The 19419-nt window shown below is 42.6% G+C and overlaps 1 protein-coding gene across 1 annotated transcript in view; it reads right to left on the reverse strand.

The window, feature by feature from the left end:
* Nucleotides 1–1316: 1316 nt before the first annotated feature.
* SPMIP1 (sperm microtubule inner protein 1) overlaps nucleotides 1317–19419 on the reverse strand; it is a 38842-nt gene continuing 20739 nt past the window's right edge. The window contains exon 2 of the mRNA XM_085650661.1: nucleotides 1317–5221. Coding sequence (XP_085506787.1) covers nucleotides 5100–5221 — 122 coding nt within the window. The 3' untranslated portion in view covers nucleotides 1317–5099. The remainder of the gene's footprint in view (nucleotides 5222–19419) is intronic.

The following is a 19419-nucleotide window of genomic DNA, read 5'->3' on the forward strand; positions in this document are numbered from 1 at the left end:
GTCTTGCATGCAATGCATTATGGGTAGGGTGGATTTACCATATCTTCTGCAGGGTGCAGTACCATATGTGACCAAAAGAGGTCCCACATGACCTCTTTTTGTCACATATGGTACTGCACCCTGCAACATGGCTAGATAAAAAAACATTGGCATTTATAATGCCAATAACTCCAGCTTTGGAGAGTGCAGTACTATATGTGGCCAAAAGAGGTCCCATAGGAAGGAGCAGTGTCGTGGTTGGTCTGAGCAGCCTGTTTGGCCGCTCAGGCAGTGCCTGGGGAGGCTGGGCATGTTCTCCATGGGGCTGTGCAACATAGCCCCATGGAGAACATGCCAACTACGCATGACTGTTTGGCTGGCCCTAGAGGTCCGGTAAAAGCATCATGCGCCTGTAGGGAGGGAGTGCAAACCACTCCTGCTCCCTCTGTGTCAGTCAGCCCCGCCCACTTCACCCGAAGTCGCAAAGGAAAATAAAATTATAATAACTTCTTGTTATTATCATTTTATTTTTATTTTCCACTGCTCAACGAGCAGTGGGGCGACGCTCCTCCGCCTTAGCCGAGGAGCCACCACTGGAGATAATTTGCAATGGTATATATTGTGGTGTAGAATCGTAGGTCCACTTATGACTAAAGAGTATCACCTCACAATCGGAAAATTTACAAAACATACATTCACTGCACACATACCACAATTCTCAAGAGATAGGCTTAACAAAAAGATAGGCGTAAGCTAAAAATTTTAAAGGTATTCAGGTTCCAGCCATTAGTCTTTCATGAATTACAGAGTTTTCAGTCTTCTTGCTAGTACTCCTTGGACTTCTTCAGGATAATAGAGGATCCATGTAGACTGTTTCACTTGTGCTGTAAACAACACAGAGTTGCAGTGGAGTCACTTTGCTTTTGTAACACTGGTTGACTGGAGTGCTTAGAGTCACATGAGCGCAAACACTTAATTTTCAAGTTATTGTTTTAAAATGTCAATACATGTTAATACAGTGAGCACTGTAGTAAATTCTAAATTAGACTACTGCAACAACCTCTATGTAGGTCTACTAAATGCCTTTTGGTTAGGTTGAGTTTACAGAGAGCTCAAAACGCAGCAGTTCATGCAAAATAACGCAGGAGCCATATGATATTCCAAAAAAGATGTATTTTATTCTTCACAAAATCAAACTGCAGCCAATCCAATGTGTTTCGTCCCAACAAGGGACTTCATCAGGGTTTAGAGATTTCCTGGTACTTCCTGATGGGCAAGTGTAAGCCACACAGAAGAAGAGGGGGCTGAATAGTGGTATCACCCAAGGTTCATTAAAAATTCCTTATTGATTCTTCCTGGATAAGTGTAAACCAGAGGAGGGAGAAGGCTAAATACCTGTATTTGCGTGGATAGGATGCTGCATCTTTCTGCTTAACCTGGCAGGTCCCACTGGAATACAGATCCCTCACTTTTAAAAATGGCAGAAACCTTTCTTAGCTGTGCAGACTAGGTAGACCACCCTGGGTGGGGCCAACTTTATAGGGTTGTAAACCTCCTGACTGCATAATTTTCCTGTCTGCCTGGGTACAAATATGCCTGGGGGGAGGGAGAGGGCTGTTTCCTACTTTAGGAAGCAGTCTGGTTGTATATCACAGTCAGGGTAAGCTTTGAAGCTCACCGCCTTGATATGTCCCTTTACTAGCCATCCTGTCAGGGAGGGAGGTGTCACCTCCTTCCTATCCAGGCCATTGTTTCTGACTCCTGGGAGAGTTGACACCTCCTGGCAGAGAATCAGATTCTTGTCTTAGCGGCTGAAGCTGTGGGCTGTCAGCCACAGCACAGGAATGGCTAGGGCAACCAGGTGGGCAGCTCCTAGAGTAGCCACCTGGGTGCATGCCACATTGACTCTGACATGAGAATCATGTCAGGGGTGATGAGGCAAGTTGTAGGATACCAAACATGGCATATGTTGGTGGCACCATAATGGAGCTGGCAACCTCGGGGTGCCCAGTTGCCAGCCCATGTTGTCCTTTGGACCGCTGCTCACTTATATTAGCCCTTAATGGAAAGGGCTACAATAGGGACATATCAACTTGCATGTATGTGTCCTCACCTTTAATGTAATGCTCCCTGCCTTCTGGTCTCAGGAGGCCTTCCTTAGAAATGATTAGCATATATTAGAATAGTGCATTGACCTTGCCACACATGGCTAGGGCAAAGTCAAGTTTGATCAGGTAACACTGCTTCTGCAGAATCTGCAATGGCAAGGCTGCAGTCATCTGTTTACCTGTGTCACTCAGGGAGACACAAACTGCTTCAGGCCCTGGTGACCCCTTCAACTCCCCTGCCCTGGATACCACCCGTACCATTTATCAGGGACTTATAAGGGAGGGGGGTTAAACTCCTTGCCAATTGGGGTTACAAATTTAAATGTATCAGTTTTAGGGAGAGAGCACTTGCACTGGAGGCTGTTCAGCAGGCTTCAGTGCACTGTCAGAGTCAAAAACCAGCATCTAGTAGTCCAAATGGTGACAAAAAGTGGAGGGACACCTGCAAAAAGCCTGCTTTCATACATGATATCAGTCATAATGTGTTTGCCTCCTTTGTATTTTTTATACGTGCATGCCAGAGTCTGGGTATTATTATAAAATCCCTTATTGGTCTGTTCATCTGTAATTACATTTTTGCTTTTGCCCACAACGGTATACAGCATTGAAACAGCTCACTTTAGCCATAGGCTCTTTTCACTGTCAGTGATGTCATTTTGCCTGTTCACATGTGCACATCTGCGTAAAAAGAAATATACTTGAAGTATTGGTTGGTGAGCCAGTACTTTGTCACTGCTTTTTCCTTTGTATTCTTTATACTTTTTTACATATGTATTTATACTTAGCTGCATGGATTTTCAGTCAGCCCTCTTCATCTATTGGTCTGTTTTTGTGCCATTCACATTTCTCTTCCTACTATAGCATACAGCATGGGACAATAGGGCAGCCCACTTCAGCCATTAGCTAACTTTGCTATATGTGACAGCTTTCTGCTCTTTCACAAGGATCACATCCGCACACAAAGTAGTTCCCTTCATTGCCAGGGACAGCCATACCAATGTGCGCTTCATGAGACCAAACATATTTTAGCCTTAAACCATTTTTTTTATATTGGCCAGGCTGTAGCAGCTTCCATAACAATGAAGTTTTACAAAAACTAATGGAAGACAAAATAAGCATTAGCAAAGCCAAAAGATTGGCAGCCAATGCCAGACCTATTGGCTTTGCCAACGCTTGTGCATATTTTTGTCATTCTTTTGGGGGCCGTCTTCAGGTTACAGTATTTCAGTAAGTCAATAAATAGTACCCTCTTTTTGTGTCATTTTCCTGTGATATGCATTAAAACTAATATGGTTTTTATACCTGTTTAAGTACATTTGCCTGTGAGGAAGCATCCGCACTGTTGTATTAAAAAAATATGCAATGATTCTTTTTGTCTTTTTAAGTGAAAATTTCTATTACAAGCAAAGAGCTGCCGCATTGAAGCCTCATCCTGGCGTGTTCTTTTTTGTACTTATTTTTAGTTTTGTGGCATAGGATTTAAACAAAAAAAATCATCATCATTATCACTAGCATGCAAAGGCCAGACCTATTGGCTTTGCCACTGCTTGTTTGTCTTCTTTTTGAGCTTTCCACATCTTTGCAACTGTTTTACCTACAAAGTTTTCCAACTTTGCTTGTTGCAAACGTTTTGCTGCTAGTACTAACCTATATATATATATTGTCCTAATTACTTTCACCTGTGGTATTGTTTGTGGTTTTAATTACTGTCTCTGGGATTAGGACAAAATGTCACCCCTCTTTCAGATCCCCTGTTCTGCGCTGTGCACAGCTGTCCTGTCCCCTCCTCTGGCTCACTGACGCCTATAGTCATTGGCAAGAGCACATCTGTGCAGGTAAAAATCTCAAGGTGGGGCACCCTAACTTTTCCCTAGGGGACCATCATCCTGTCTACCAGTTCCCATTAGCCCCCACCTTGTACCTGAAATGTGTCACACTCTAACATCTAATCTAATCTTGTAACGCTATGCTATTTTAACATTTTCATTTCTTCCAAACTTCCAGCATACACATAAAACATGGCGTCATCCAAGCACATTACTGTTCAATCATCTCCGTTCACTACTCACGTTCATCTAAATGGTCATACCTCCTCTGCTTCAGTCACCCAAAGACAGGGCTGGCTTTAGGGCAGTGCGACTGGTGCGGCCACACTGGGCACTGACCGGTGGAGGGGACACCGACCTCAGGGGGGTACTGTGTTTAGCAATAACTTATGATTGGAGAGATGAGGCGCACGTATGCCCAATGGTAGTGAGAGAATCCGAGGAGGTGGTCATGGGGTGTGGGGGCACAAAAAATTATTATCGCCCTGCCCAAAGAGATACACAGAAACCCAGTTTAACTCGGGCACGGGGGATGTTTCTAGGACATTTCCTGCAGTGACACGACCTAGAAAACTTGAGCCCATGCTCTGTGTTTACATAACCCCAGTGCAAAGACCATGTCTTAGGAGTTTCAATGCTGAACAAAAATGTCTCTTTTGCCTAAATCGTCGCCTTTAGCGAGCCTTCTCCACTGCCATGAGTGGTCGGGCGAAACAACACTCCAAAAGGAATAAAGTAACTGTGTTTCCTAAGGACGTTGATCATCCAACCCACGTTACACATAGTGAACAAATGTCTATAAAACACCTTAAACTATCCTATCCTGGCTATGATAGAGTCTTGAACTCAAATGTATCTAATAATAAAACTGACAGCAAAGCTGTTTATATGGCAGAGGACCAACAGGTCCAAAAAGAGCCCTTTGCGTCTTATTTATCGAATTCCTGTCGCAATCAAAGTGTGGCTGAAACTTCTACAGCTGTCAGTGGTTTTGGCTTAGACCCGCACAGACTTTGACACATTCCCAAATGTTTCCTGACAAAAGAGATGCCTATTAAAACCAAATCTCTTAATATAAGGAGTTGCAAACTCGAAGCAATCAAAAACTATCCACATTCCTAAGGAGGTGCTCTTCCTGCAGGCAAAAGCCAAGGGATCTTGGTGGAAGGGAGTCGGAAGCTGGTGTTCAGAAGGCCATATCGCGGGGATCCAGCACGGTCATCGCTCCATTCTTCCTGAAAAAGGTGTCGTTCACAATGCGACAGCGACGGAAGATGTGTGCCTTTCCCATGCGTGAGCTGAGCTTCCCTAGAGAGAGAGAAAGGAGCAGTGACTGTAATGGGAAAAACAATGGAGGAAGAGGCTGCAAAGAGGTTGTCCATCCACACTGATGCCTGATTAGGGAGCTGCATATAACCAAAGTCAGAACTCATAGTAACATAGGAGGCGCCAGTTATCCTCTCTGATCCTGATTTATGCAGAAGCAAGGTTAGACCAGAAAACCACACATCCTAGAAAGGGACTAGGGGCCATATGTATGAAGGCAATTTTGCGATCGCAAATGCCAAAATTCGCAGAATTTAGGTGTTTGCGATCGCAAATCAGCAGTGTCCAATGTATGACACAAAACACCCCTCACAAAATAAGGAAAATTGCGATTCCCAATTAAGGAATTTGTAGGATTCGCAAACATTTTTGCATATCCTACATACATAGCCTTTTGCGATTCTCAAATAGCGATTCGCAAAAAATTGCTATTTGAGAATCGCAAATGGACATTTTCATACATATGGCCCTAGATCATGAAAACGTTATGGAACAACCAATCGGAGTGAGCTCTGTGAACCAAATCACTTTACTGCGGCAGCAAGTCTTTCATGCAATTTAGATATTTTCATTCACAAATGCTTGAGGACCTATATTACATCTGAAAAGTACACTCAGTCATTAGGCTGTTTATCATATTGAATTATTTTTCGCCTAGATGCAGTCTATATAGAAAGCAACCCTATTTTGCTACTTTTTCTCAGCTTTGGTAAAGCCAACATGGTCAGCTGTAATGTGATAAACAGCATTTCTCTGTGTTTAAATGAATCAGCACATACATTAAAATCCTACCTAAGGGGGGAGTTGATTCCCCAGAATGATGCAATAATCATCTCATACATCTGTGCTCCCGTCGCCTGTGTAGCTCAGCATCCAGCTAACACATTTACAGCTCCTCACTAGTATTAGTAGTAGTCTTTTTTCGACCAAATAATGATTCACAAAAATATACACAACAATCTTCCTTATAAAATAAATTATACAATATTAATAAAAAGTATTATTCTAAAGTATACATGTCTTGTTATAATCATTACATCTAGCGTTTGTATGGTCTCCAGTACTTTAAGGATTAACCACCATGTTCTGGATGTTCTCACTGGCTGGAGCAATCGCGGGCTGATGTCATTGTGTCTTGTCTGTCAGTGGAACGTTCATAACAACATAATGTTTTTTTTAATTTAATAGTGGTGAACTATGTGCACTGTGCAATTGTGCAAATAAAACCAAGTGTTTATGTGATTCATAGACAGACATGGCCTCCCACGTGGTGTGTGTATGTGTGTGTTCGCTCATGCGCAATAGGAGCTGATATTGCGGGGTTCTATTGCCATCATAAACCACGAGGCCGAAGGTTGATTATAAATATCACTTGAGCCCCTAGAAGGCAATATAGGACCATATTACAAATTGCTCATTATGTAATTTATATATTACATGATTTATTTGATTCGTACTGAAATAAGTAATAATCTTTATACTGAAGGGCAGCTTCTGGCGCATCTCTGCTAATCAGCAGGGATGCGCCAGAAGAGTTGCGACGCATCTGCCCACCCGTGCGCCGCCACTGATGCGCCGCATATACAATGCGGCGCACCGTGGCGCACAGATAAGCGCGGAAAGGCGGCGCATTGCTGGAGTTGTGTCACAAGCGCGATGCAGATCCAGCATGCTCCTAACATGCTGCATCAATCCTTACGCCTGCTTCAAGCAGGCGCAGGGTTTTGACGCAGCATGGCCGTAAAAGTGACTGAGTGAAATCTTGTAGATTTCACTCAGCCACTTTTCGGAGGCGTTCCTGCGCCGGAACGCACCCCCCATGCAGGAACGCCCACATGTGGCGCAGGGCTTTACAACGCGACGCATCTCCCTACATGCGTCACGTTGTAATTAGCCCGCAGCATGGTGCTGGCTTTGCGCGCCGCTGCGTCACAAAAGTGACGCAACGGTGGTGCAAATCTGGTGTAAGGGGCTTTTAAATTTGCCCCTTTGTTAGTACTAATAGCAAGATTTGAAGCATTTGAGCATTTGAACTTCACCCGAGCCTGCGAAATGTATATAAATGATTTGAGAAATGTGTGTTGTTTGTTGGAGACTAGATTAATGTGCTAATATTTAAAATTTGTTTGCTTGCAATAATGTGTAAAAATATGAGTCACACTTTAAATGTGAAGCAGCATTGTAAGTTTATTAAAATCATATATTCTAAAATGTGCTTTCCTTTTATAGTGCATTGACACCATAGAGTAGGTTTAAGTAAATATTGAAAATGGGAAAATAAAGTTGGATGAGGGGTATTGTTTAACTTTTTGCTGACAGGGTTCTGCATGCACAATATTTATTTTCACACACTGGGGAGGTTTCATTGGTACATGCGTGCACAAAGAATCGGCCTGCAAGGGTTTGCAGATGAGTGTTCTGAGAGCAGTGCTTTCCTTGTGGGATTATTTTTTTGTACCAGCACTGAAAGAAAGAAGAAATGTGTTACCCAGCCACTTTCTTTATTTATTTTGGAAAGATACATTTTCTGCAAATTAAGTCAACCCTTTGAATTACTGAAACTAACTTAATGAGAAGGCCTCTTTCCTGTAAAGTACACATTTTGAAAATACTGACTAACATTAAAAAAAAAGGCTTATCCATATCACACAATATAAATATAGTACACATATACACTCTCACAATGTTAGGTTTATATGATAATTCTACAGACCACTCCAAGAGATGAACAATAAAATATGTGGTAGTTACGATGTACACTTCACAGTTGATACCTCTATATCCTTTTTAAAACATAAAACAAATTCACTAAATATAGAGTAGGTGTATTTTCCAAACTATTTAAAGTGAGGTCTGCCCGAAAGACTATGAAAAAAGGACTGCAGTGTTAAGAAACTTCTCATTGTCTCACTAATTCATTTTATTAAGGAAACCACACAGTCCAGTATTGTAAGGTACTTATTGGAAAAAATAAATAAAGTAACCATCAGGGATTGGTACTTCCTTTTTTTGGGCGCTAGTTCCCAAAATGTCTTGGAAGAAAGAAGACGCTCAGACATTCTTAGTTCTGCTAATGGAATGTGAACTCTACCTTCCGAAACTCTAATTGCAAGCCCATGACACTTGCTTCCATGATTGTTGTCAATATGCTTTAAACGTGTGCTACATGATTCTTAAAATCCAGAGAGCCTCATTTATGAGGTTTTTGACGTAGGGCAGCGCAGCAAGGAATCTTGGGGGCAGATTTATGTTAACTGGCGCATCCCTGCATATCAGCAGGGATGCGCCAATTATTATGCGCCACAGCTGCGCCACCATGGATGCGCCGCATTTATAATGCGGCGCACCATGGGGCAAAAACAGCACAGATGCGTGACGCATCTGTGCCGTAAAAGTGGCGCATTGCTGGAGTTGCGTCGCAAGCGCGACGCAGCTCCAGCAATGTTCTGGGGGGCCTTATCTGTACAATGCTGCGTCAATCCTTACGCCTGCTTCAAGCAGGCGCAGGGTTTTGACGCAGCATGTGCCTAAAAGTGACTGAGTGAAATCTTGTAGATTTCACTCAGCCACTTTTAGGAGGCGTTCCTGCGCCGGAACGCCCCCACCTGCCCTGGAACGCCTACATGTGGCGCAGGGCTTTACAACGTGACGCATCTCCCAGATGCGTCACGTTGTAAATACCCCGCACCATGGCGCAGGATTTGCGCCGCTGCTGCGTCACAAAAGTAACGCAACGGCGGCGCAAAAGTGGCGCAAGTGCAACATAAATCTGCCCCTCGATGTCAAAGCAATAGGGCAGGAATGTGCCGTATCTACTAGATAGGGCGCATTCCTGTCCTTTTCCCCAAAACCGGCGCACAATGGGCTGCCGCGCGCCAACGCAGGCACCCTTGCACCATGGTGCAAGGGTGCATGCATTGCAGCGCTGAATAATTTTGTGCAGAAAGGGACACCTTCCTGCAGAAAATCAATAAATTCAGCCTTGTCACATTGCGCAACCGGAACGTCAAAAAAGTGATGTCCTGGTGGCGCAAAAGTGCCAGTAGGGCCTTATTAATGAGGCCCTGATTTTCTTAAGTAGGCTTATGTAGGTACCATTGGAAGGTACACCTGTTTACTGATTAATTGAAAGCCAATGAATTTAAAACGAATTAGTCACCAAATAAATACATTCTCAAGTGGCTCTTTGCAGGCGTACTGTAGCAAAATCAAACCATTTGTCAGTACCTGGTAAATGCCAGTGCATTGCTTCTTACAATTTGAGTTGAAGCAATTCTTGCACTGTGGCCATTTTGTCATAGCGATTACTCATATTTGTGAGTGTTTTACTCCTTGTTTTAGATGACATTTCAGGGTGCAGGGCTAGTAATCCAGCCAGTCAGCTGCAGTCTTCCAACCGCACATTCCTCTGGCAAAAAGGGCATTTCCTTGCTTCCACTAGTGCTGTAACTTGTAGGCTCCCTAGAGAGGAATCCTCCAACCAGAGGAGAGAGGCTTCCTCTGTGTTTATGGTTTATACATAAAATGCATCTTCTAATTTAACATTAGAAAACATACACACAAAAGCTGTTTGGATGAAGGTCATTAGTAGGACTTGGTAAAGCCATGCTGCCCTGCCCTTGTACGTCTTTCCGGACAGTCCTGCATATTTTTCCACCACTGGCCTCAATATTAATGCACGTGACTCGGAGGTACCTTTGTTTTACATTGTGAAACATTAGGCCCTAGACTCTGTTGTTGGGAGAGCTTCCAAAATGCAACTCTCTCTGTGAGAGTGACTACTGCCGTCTCAACATAGACTTTGAGAGGCTGACACCGGTGGCAGTTTAATTTACATTCTGGGTAACAGGCCTGTTTTATCTATGCCTCCCACAGATGGATACCTCTATGTAAAGTCTCTACATTCTCCATAACTGAGGTCCTCTATCTTCATGATGTCTGGGACATGTATGCGTGGATAGGTGAATGGTGGAGTTTGTTGGACTTCTTATGTGTCCTCTATAAGATGGTCACATTGGGGCTAGAGGAATGGCTACGGAGGGCCACGCCTCCGTGTAGCCACAGGTGATCGCTGCTTCGCTGACCCGCCCATCGCAATGGAGAAGCTGGCATTCTGCCGTTCGGGACTTTCGACTTTCGAGCGCGTGAAGGACCTGGTGGATTCCTCCTGCGCGTGTTATCGGCATGTCTGACTCTGGTCGTGCAAAATGAACATTTACTGATTTATGGCCTTGATCCTTTTTGAGGGTTCCTAGAAGGCAAATAATCCGGCAATACGGCTGTATAGACTGGGCTCCAGGGAAGGAAAGGAGACTGAAGAGAGAAGAAACGGTCTGACGTGGAGAAGCTTGGCGTGCCGGTAAGCTGGTGAATCGAGTTGAAAGGCGCCGCTCCCGCTTACTGGTTCACTGTATAAGGGGAAGGATACAGAGAAACTTTTGTACCTCAGCTTCTGTCTTTACCCTCAGCGCCTGTCTAAACTTGAAGTGCTAAAGATACGAAGGAGCACAGGGGGGAGAGACTTTCAACAATAGCTCTGTGAAAAGACACTTTCTGGAAGAAAAACGGATACGTTTTTTTTCTTTCTTTTTTTTTCTTTTTCTTTTTTCTCTTCGAAGTTGAAAGCAGGAATAGTAGGGAAACAAGAAAGGTGAAGAAGAACAGAGGAAAGAGAGGAGTAGAGGAAAATTGATAGTAAGACAAAAGGAGGGGAGTTTAAAATATGGGAAAACCGTTGAAACAAGGAGGCACGGCTGCGAAATTTGACACGGCGTGGTTAAAGACTAAAACTCGCCGAGCCCAGGCAAAAGAAATTTCACGCTTAGCCACAAAAGGAATCAGAGAAATCAATTTCAACCCTCAAGGGCTTGACAGCACTTTGGAGAGCTCAGAAGAAGAACAATCCTCTACTGTATTTTTGGAAACCGAGGGGCTAGGGATTGATCCAGACAATGTGGTTTTAGACGGCCCAAGGAGCAACTCTAACGGGACTAAACAGTTCCCATTATTCCTCAAAAAGGTTATCCCTCCATCGCCCTTGCTAGTGCCAATTTTAGATAAAACTCGGCCAGTCGAACCAGCGCCCTCCTCGGCAGCTCCAGTCTCCCTAAACGCAGAAAGAATTCAACTTGACAAGGACATTATCTATCAAGTCACCCCAGAAGCAGATAAGGATCAAGATCAAAGCCAGGCTAGCCATTAAAGCCAAGAGCCTAACACTTCACTGGCATCTGCAAATTCCTCAGAGCTAGAATTACAGAATGCAATCTCGCTTAAGCGTCAGCCTACTCAGGGAGAAGCTTCAAATGGAGAAATAACTATTGCTACAGTCGAAATGCAGAGCCATTCTGATCTGATTATTGATACAGCAAGCACACATCAATTGGACGTTAGGGACATGTTGAATTTAATATTGGATGAAGTTCGCGAAATAAAAAGGACTCAGAAAATGGAAATCGCGGCCTTACATGCACGCCTGGGGAAAATCGAGGAGGTAATGTCTGGATTCCCTGTCAAACTTCAGGAGGCAGAAGCTAGGATTTCAGTGCTGGAGGACCAAGTCAACATGGTTATGTGTGAAGTGAAGGAAGCGACAAAAAAAGGAAATATCTGGAAAATAGACTTGAAGACATCGAGGGACACTCACGGAGGTCAAATCTAAGAATAGTGGGGGTTCCGGAAGGCATTGAAGAATCGCAGACGCTACAATGGGTAAACTCATTCATCAAAAGGGCAGTGCTTCCAGAATTCGAAGGGATCTCACAATCACCAGGGCCCATCGGGTCCCTGCACATCCCTTCTCGAACTCTACAATACCGCGGACAATCCTGCTGAATTTTGCTGATTTCCGAATCAGGGAGAGAATATTGATGAAAGCTATTCAGCAGAGACAGTTTTCTGTTAACGCAACTTCTAAGTGTCGTATATTTGCAGACATGACTGCCTCTGCTGCACGAAGAAGGAAAGAATTTGTAAAACTTCTCCAGCTATTTAAAACCCATGGTGCCCAAGCCTCTATAGCACAGCAGTCAAAATTAAGAGTGCTAGTAAAGGGCAAGTTCTTTATGTTCTCAGATCTGGAGGAGGCTCAGGCATTATTAAAAGAGATTTCACAGGGTTAATAATATGAAGAGAAACCTCCCTTTATAAAGGAAAAGAGAGAAGTAGGGAAGGGGTAGAAATGGGGAGGGGGAGGTGAGGAAAGAGGGAGAAAAGAAAAGCACAATGGTATTTTATATAATTTTGATTTTTGAATTTTTCTTTCTCTTTTTTGTTTTTTCTTTTTCTTTTTCTCTGTCTCCTCTCTGGTCTTGGGGCTTATGGAGGGGTCACAGGGGCAGCAGGGTCACTTAGGGTGTAGTACCATGACACCCATGAACATAGAAGGGAGGGGGGAAATGTGGCTGGCGTGGATGGGGAGGGTGTTTCCACATTTCAAGGGGAGGAAGGGTGGGAGGGGGGTAGGGAAAATCAGGGCAAAAAAGAAAAGGAGCAAGAGTAAACGATATAGAAATTACATTATTAAAAACTTAAGGTTATCTGTAATTAGAAATTTTGATGAATTTTAGCAATTGCAAAATCCTATCAGTCAATGCCAATGGTATGTTAAATAAGCAAAAGTATGGTGCTCTCATAAAATGGTTAATATCATCTGACCCCCAAATGGTATATTTTCAAGAGACACACCTGAAATCAAATTCTCCCAAACTATTTTTACCTAGATTCTTCTCCCATGCATTTTTTGCATCAGCTGGTCTGGCTCAGAGGGGAGTCGCAATTTATCTTTCCAGAAAAATACCTTGGGAAATCCTACAAGTGCAGAGAGATGCACAGGGGAGATGGATATGGGTAATGGCTACGTTGCAGGGGAAATTATAAACTTGGTCAATTATTATGGTCCAGTTACGGACGAGATTGAAAGCCTGGTTAAAATTAGCGAGCTTTTGAGGGGAGTACCAGGACAGATTATAGTAGGAGGGGATTTTAATTTTATACAAGATCTGAAGAAAGACACATCGAATAAAAATTAAAAAAAACTAAAACCAAAAACTCAAAGAATTGTGGAGGCCCTCAAAAAAGAATACCAACTGGTAGATCCTTGGTGACTTAGAAATCCCGAAGAAACTAAGTTTACTTGTTATTCATATCGATTTTCAACGGCATCTCGAAATGATTTTTATCTTATATCAAGATCCTTCCGAATTCTAAAAATTAATTGTGGTTGTAATCCTTTTTCTGATCACGCCAGAATTGAACTTAAGATTGCATTAGATGGCGGGAAAGGGGAGCGGCCGAGGTGACAGCTAGACCGCACTCTTCTCCAAAATCAGGACTGGGTAAAGGATTTTAGGAAATGGATCTCAGAATTTTTTAAGATAAATGAAAACACCGCTGATGTGTTTTTGGTATGGGGTGGGTTTAAAGCAGCAGCCCGTGGCCAGATTATCGCCTATACGGCGGCCCAGGCAAGAGCAAGATCGCTTAAAATAACTCAACTTCATGCTGCCGTCGAAAAAGAATATGTCCTTCGGGACCGGCAATGTCCCAATAATTTTGAACAGGCAAAAACTGCCTTGCAGGACTTTTTCATCTTAGAAGAAATTTGTAGCTCCAAAATGTACCAGCAAAAGGTTTACAAAGAAAATCAGTTAATATGCAAATTGTTGGCAAATATAACAAGGAAAAAACAGGAGTCAGCTTTTATTTTAAAGATACAAGACCCTCAGTCTGGCCGAAATGAAGTCGATAGGGAAAGGATCTCACAGATTTTTGTCGAACATTATCACTGCATTTATTCAACAGAATACTCAACAAGGGACAATATGATTCTTCACTATTTCTCTAATGTGGTTATGCCCAAACTTTCAGAGAGTCGGACCTCCCAATTAGAATTAGAGATAGAAACAGTAGAAATATCAACTTCTGTAAAAGAAACAGATGGGGGGAAAGCATGCGGGCAAGATGGATTTCCCATCGAATTCTATAAATTATTTTTAAATGAATTGCTGACACCTTTGAAACAACTATTTAATCACATTAAAGAGGGAGGTTTTATACCGGAAACTTTTAAAGAGGCGATAATTGTGTCATTCGTAAAGAAAGATAAAAATCCCGAAGATATTAATTCCTACCGGCCCATAAGTCTTTTAAACTCAGACTACAAGATTTTAATGAAAATATGGGCCAAACGTTTTACATTCGTGGCTCAAGAGGTGATTCATACTGACGAGACTGGATTCATAGCCGGAAGATCTACGGCAGCAAACACCGAGTTACAAGCTTTAGATTATTTTAATATAAACTTAACTCCGGCATGTATTGTTATGGTAGATGCCGAAAAAGCTTTTGACTTAGTTAATTGGAATACCCTGTTTTTTACTTTAGGAAAATTTGGATTCCCTGCCCAGATTGTTGATATGTTACGCAACATTTATCAAGGGGCCTCGGCCCAGGTTTTTATTAATACGAAAACAGCTGGTTCAATAAAAATAAATAGAGGGACTAGGCAGGGATGTCCTCTTTCGCCGTTGCTTTTTACCTTTTTTATTGAACCTTTAGTAATTAAGATAAGAAACAATGCTGCTATTCGATCCCCTGTCCCCCGAATGTCCAAACTAAAATTATTTGCAGACGACATTATTTTATATTTGATGCCTAATAAAGAGAATATAGAGAGGGTGTTGAGAGAATTTAGAGAATTTGAGCAAATCGGTGGCTACAAAATAAATTCTAATAAAACAGAAATACTGGCATTGAATATCGATTTAAATTGTCTTCCATCTGGTTTGAGGACACAAGCAGACAACAAAGATCCGATTAGGTATCTAGGAATTTACATCAACTCTCAATACCACCAGTTGTATGAACTAAATTATATCAGAATGAAAGATAAAATTAAGAAACTTTTTCATCAATGGCTCTTATTACACCTTTCAATAGTGGGCAGGGAATCTTTAATTAAAATGTCGATACTACCGTTGCTCATATTTCTATTTAGAAATATTCCTATAAAAATTAATCTCTCCTTGTTTAAAGAAATAGAGACGATGTTTAGAAGTTTTGTTTGGGGAAGAAAACTGTCTAGGGTTAAACTGCCAATAGTACAATTATGTACTGCACAGGGAGGTTTAGCCCTACCAGATGTGAAAATATATTATGAGGCCGCCTTTTTAGACATAGTGGCGGGTCTGATGGGTTCGACATATAAGCGAGATAGCTTTTTTTTAGATAAAATGTTACAGGAAAATGGCTCCCAACTACAAGTGTTTTTGAAAACTTCCAAATATCCCCCAAAAAACCGATATAAGACTTTAAGGGAATATTCTTTTAGACTTCAGTTTTTTTTTTTTAAAACAGACTCCTCCGGCATGCAATATCTGAGCTTGAGGGAATGCTTTGATCTCGGTCTCCAATTGAATAAAAAACATCTAATTAAGTGGGAAAAATGTGGGCTAAAAGAATTAAGACACTTTTTTATTCTGAATAGAATGGTCTCGTGGCAAGAGGTGATGATCAGGGCAAATAGCCCGAACAGACCTACATTTTTTTAATATATACAAATCGTATATTTCATAAGGAATATGCATGGCCTTTTTAATTCTCCGTCTGAACTAGCGGTAGCCCTTTATGGGGTCAAAACGAAGGGCTTAGGGAATTGGTATAGGTTGTTACACCGACTGAAACAAATGCCACTGGTTGAAAGCCACCTAAGAAAAATAGACCACGTGACACAATGCAGCTTTTCATGCAAAGACTGGGAAACGATTTGTCATCTAGGTAATAAATCATAACGTGCGGCTAACTTCAAAAGGATGGCTTTTTTATCACGCTGGTTGGCCTATTTAACTCAGGAGGCCCTGGGGAAAAGATACCCGGAAGTTGAAAATAAGTGTTTTAGATGTCTTGCTAATGGTCATGGTGGTTGGCATCATATTTTCTTTTCTTGCCCGAAACTTGAATCATTCTGGAAATCAATTTTTGCGGACCTAGGAAGGGCAATGGGCAAGAATATGCAGCCCGAGGCCGAATCGGCTTTGTTCGGCATCTCTAAAAATAGAACAATATTGAGTAGGGCCGAAGAGACCTTTGTATTTATCTCTTGTACGGTTGCCCGTTCCTTAATCCTACAGAATTGGAAGTCTACTGATGCTCCCTCTCATTTGAAGTGGTGGAGGAAAATGAGAAGAACGTGTAATTTTGAAAAAGCATATGCAAGCCGGGTGGGGGCCATTAAGAAATTTGAAAAAAATTGAAAGTATTTTAGAGATTTGGAAAAAGCAAAAGGGAATTGAACAATGCTTTGGTGGTGTTGTTGAAATTGTAGTAGCTTCTGCAATTAAGAGCACTAGCACTTTTTCTGGGATCATATTTGCGAAATATCAACACTTTTGTTTAGTTTTTTGCGATTTTTGCACATTATTAAAATATACTATATGTATTACTGTGGCATTTTATGGTAAAGTATAGGAAATTGAATCATATCTCGTTGAAAATTGTAGCAGTTTTTTCAAATAGACGCACCAGCACTTTTCTCAAGTGATTATACTTGAGAAGCACTAGCACTTTCTTTTTTGCAATTGCTGCACACTATTATAGATATTATATCTTTTGCGACAGCACTTTATTGTAGTTGTTTTGCACATTATGTCCCTTCTTAAATATGGTTGAGATCATTGATTATTATAATACTTAGTAAGATGAAGGAAGGAAAGAAGGAACATAGAAGGGAAGGTGGGGGAAAAGGCTATTTAATATATTTTTTTTGTAATTTTATGTCAACATAAATTGTATATTGTATATGGATGTTATGTTTATGCTCTGCTCTATTCAATAAAAAGAATTAAAAAAAAAAAAGATGGTCACCTTTGTGTGAGGCTTCCAATATCCATTCAGACTCTGAAGCCTGGTTGCACAGAGCAAGATTAATTACCAGCCCCGCATGCTCTTGTTGCTTCCACATTCCGGCTGATTTTTTTCACATGGCATGGTCCTGCCCTAGCATAAAACAGTACTGGGAAAGGGTGTTCACCGAACTCTGTAGTCCTCAATCTGGAGATAAGACACTGTCCGCAACTGATCATACTGGGGGCACTTGAGGCACAGGGGGGACCCAAGCAGACCGGGCGGTGCTGGTGACGCACTACTGGTGGCCAAGCGGGACATTTCGGCCCGTTGGAAAGCTCCGAAACCGCCGACAATGTCACAATGGAGACGTGGGGTGGACTTGTGGGCTCAGCAAGAAAAGCCAGTATACAACGCACGAGGATGTCCGGCTAAGCACGCTAAAATATAGAATAAGTGGTTTGAGGTGGAGGGTGTGGACTCATTATGAAGGCATTATTGTGAGACTAATATGATTACTAGTGTATGTGATATTCATTCTGTCGTTACTATAACTATGGTGGTTTCAGCCCCTACCAGGGGCCTTGTGTTGGTTTCAATGCAGCTGTTGTATCAGTAAGAAAAACAATAAAAACTTGTTTATAAAAAAAACACTGAGGCCTGCAAGTAGTCATCTCCTATCTCCCTCCCAAAACCAGTTGCCTCTACTAAGTGTAAAACACAGCTCAGCACAGCCACTCTGACGTAGCCGCAGGTCACCTGGCAGAGAGCAACCTGCCTCACTCCCGTTCCTGTTACAGATATAGATTTCTTTTGGGACTGGCCTCCTGTTTGAATCCATTCCACATTTTATTTCAGCCAGTACAATGTGATATCAGGAGAGTTGGCCAGGCTACATGGGCCGTATATGTGATGTTGATACAAGGGTCATGCCTCCAGGATTTTTATGGCCCCTGAGGATTTGAAGGTAGCCGACCATGTGATTGGTCAGGTCTGGCTTTCATGCACATTTAGGTACCGGTAATTCAACGTGTACTTCAGTGTTTTGCTCTACAGTTGAGGAGGAACTGAGCACCATCCTGAGTAGACTCAACACAGAAACGCCAGGAGAAGGACCAATGTTGTGTTATTACTCGCCCACCAGACTGGGCTTAAGTGTGGAAATATCTGAGGAGAAACCTTGCTGGAGCTGTAGAAGAAGGGAGATATACATGCCTGCAGAAGAACTCCAGTGCCCTTGCCAGGATGAGTGACCTGCTTCACAGCCTATTGAAGCAAAGGTGCTGGAAAGAGTAGCACGGGACAACCTCAATGGACTGACCCTGCGCTGTGGAGAATAGATGATTCAAGCAAGCTACCAGAGGAAGCGACACTAAATGTGATGATAAGCAGGTTCAGAGGAGGCCCCATCACGGTAGCATCATGAAGGGCGAGCCTGCTCCATCCCCAACCATTACCATATCCCAAGGGTGCCTGTGCATATATCTCCACTTGTTCTACAGAGTAGTGAGGAATCTTGACTTTGGCTACTTACCTGGAGTCAAGGGCCAAGAGCTAAAAGGCATTTTGCCCAATTCCAAAACTGTTGGAAGGATGTTACGATCCCATGATGTCCCTAACCCAGTTATGGCCGCAAACAAGAGCCCCTTGCAATGGTCAGATACTAGTGGCTACAGGACTCCCCAGTGCCAGCCTGAGTGCCCATTGGCCCGTGAGGGTCCCCACCACCAGAAACTCTCTACTATAATGGTAAATATTTAGGCATTCAGGCTCATCGTCCCCTTGTATCTACCTATGGAGTATCTATGGTCAACTGTCACCGTAGGCAGCCCCTGTCCCCATTAACCAGCCCATTGGCTACTGGATTTAGCTTCTTATTCCTGTACTCACCAACACCCAGCACACATGACTGCAGACTGGGTCCCTTCGGGAACATCACCAGAATACCCCCTGAAAAGATTTATTTTCCATAATATGCTGTAAAATTCTTGGTGGTGAGTCTATCGCTGGACAACTTTTTGTTTTTTGTGGCAGCTACTCAGGGCACATTCCTCAGTATTGTCAAAACCAAGTCACTGCATCCCAAAAGTACAAGTACAAGACTGTTGGTTTTGGCCTCTGACGCCTGTGAAAAACCTTTGAAGAAACAGACTTTAGTTTTGTGCCAAAGTTCTAGGGCAACACCACCAGTTCCTCCATACAACATCATGAACCACTGAAGCCAATATTACACCTTTTATCATGGGTGGCCACCATCCCTATGACCAGGCTTCAGCATGATTAATGGTTGGTGGCAGATGATTAAAGGTCATTCCAGGCTCTTTTACTTCCCAGTGAGG

The sequence above is a fragment of the Triturus cristatus genome, chromosome 4_1 (assembly GCF_964204655.1).
Source record: "Triturus cristatus chromosome 4_1, aTriCri1.1, whole genome shotgun sequence".
NCBI lineage: Eukaryota > Metazoa > Chordata > Amphibia > Caudata > Salamandridae > Triturus > Triturus cristatus.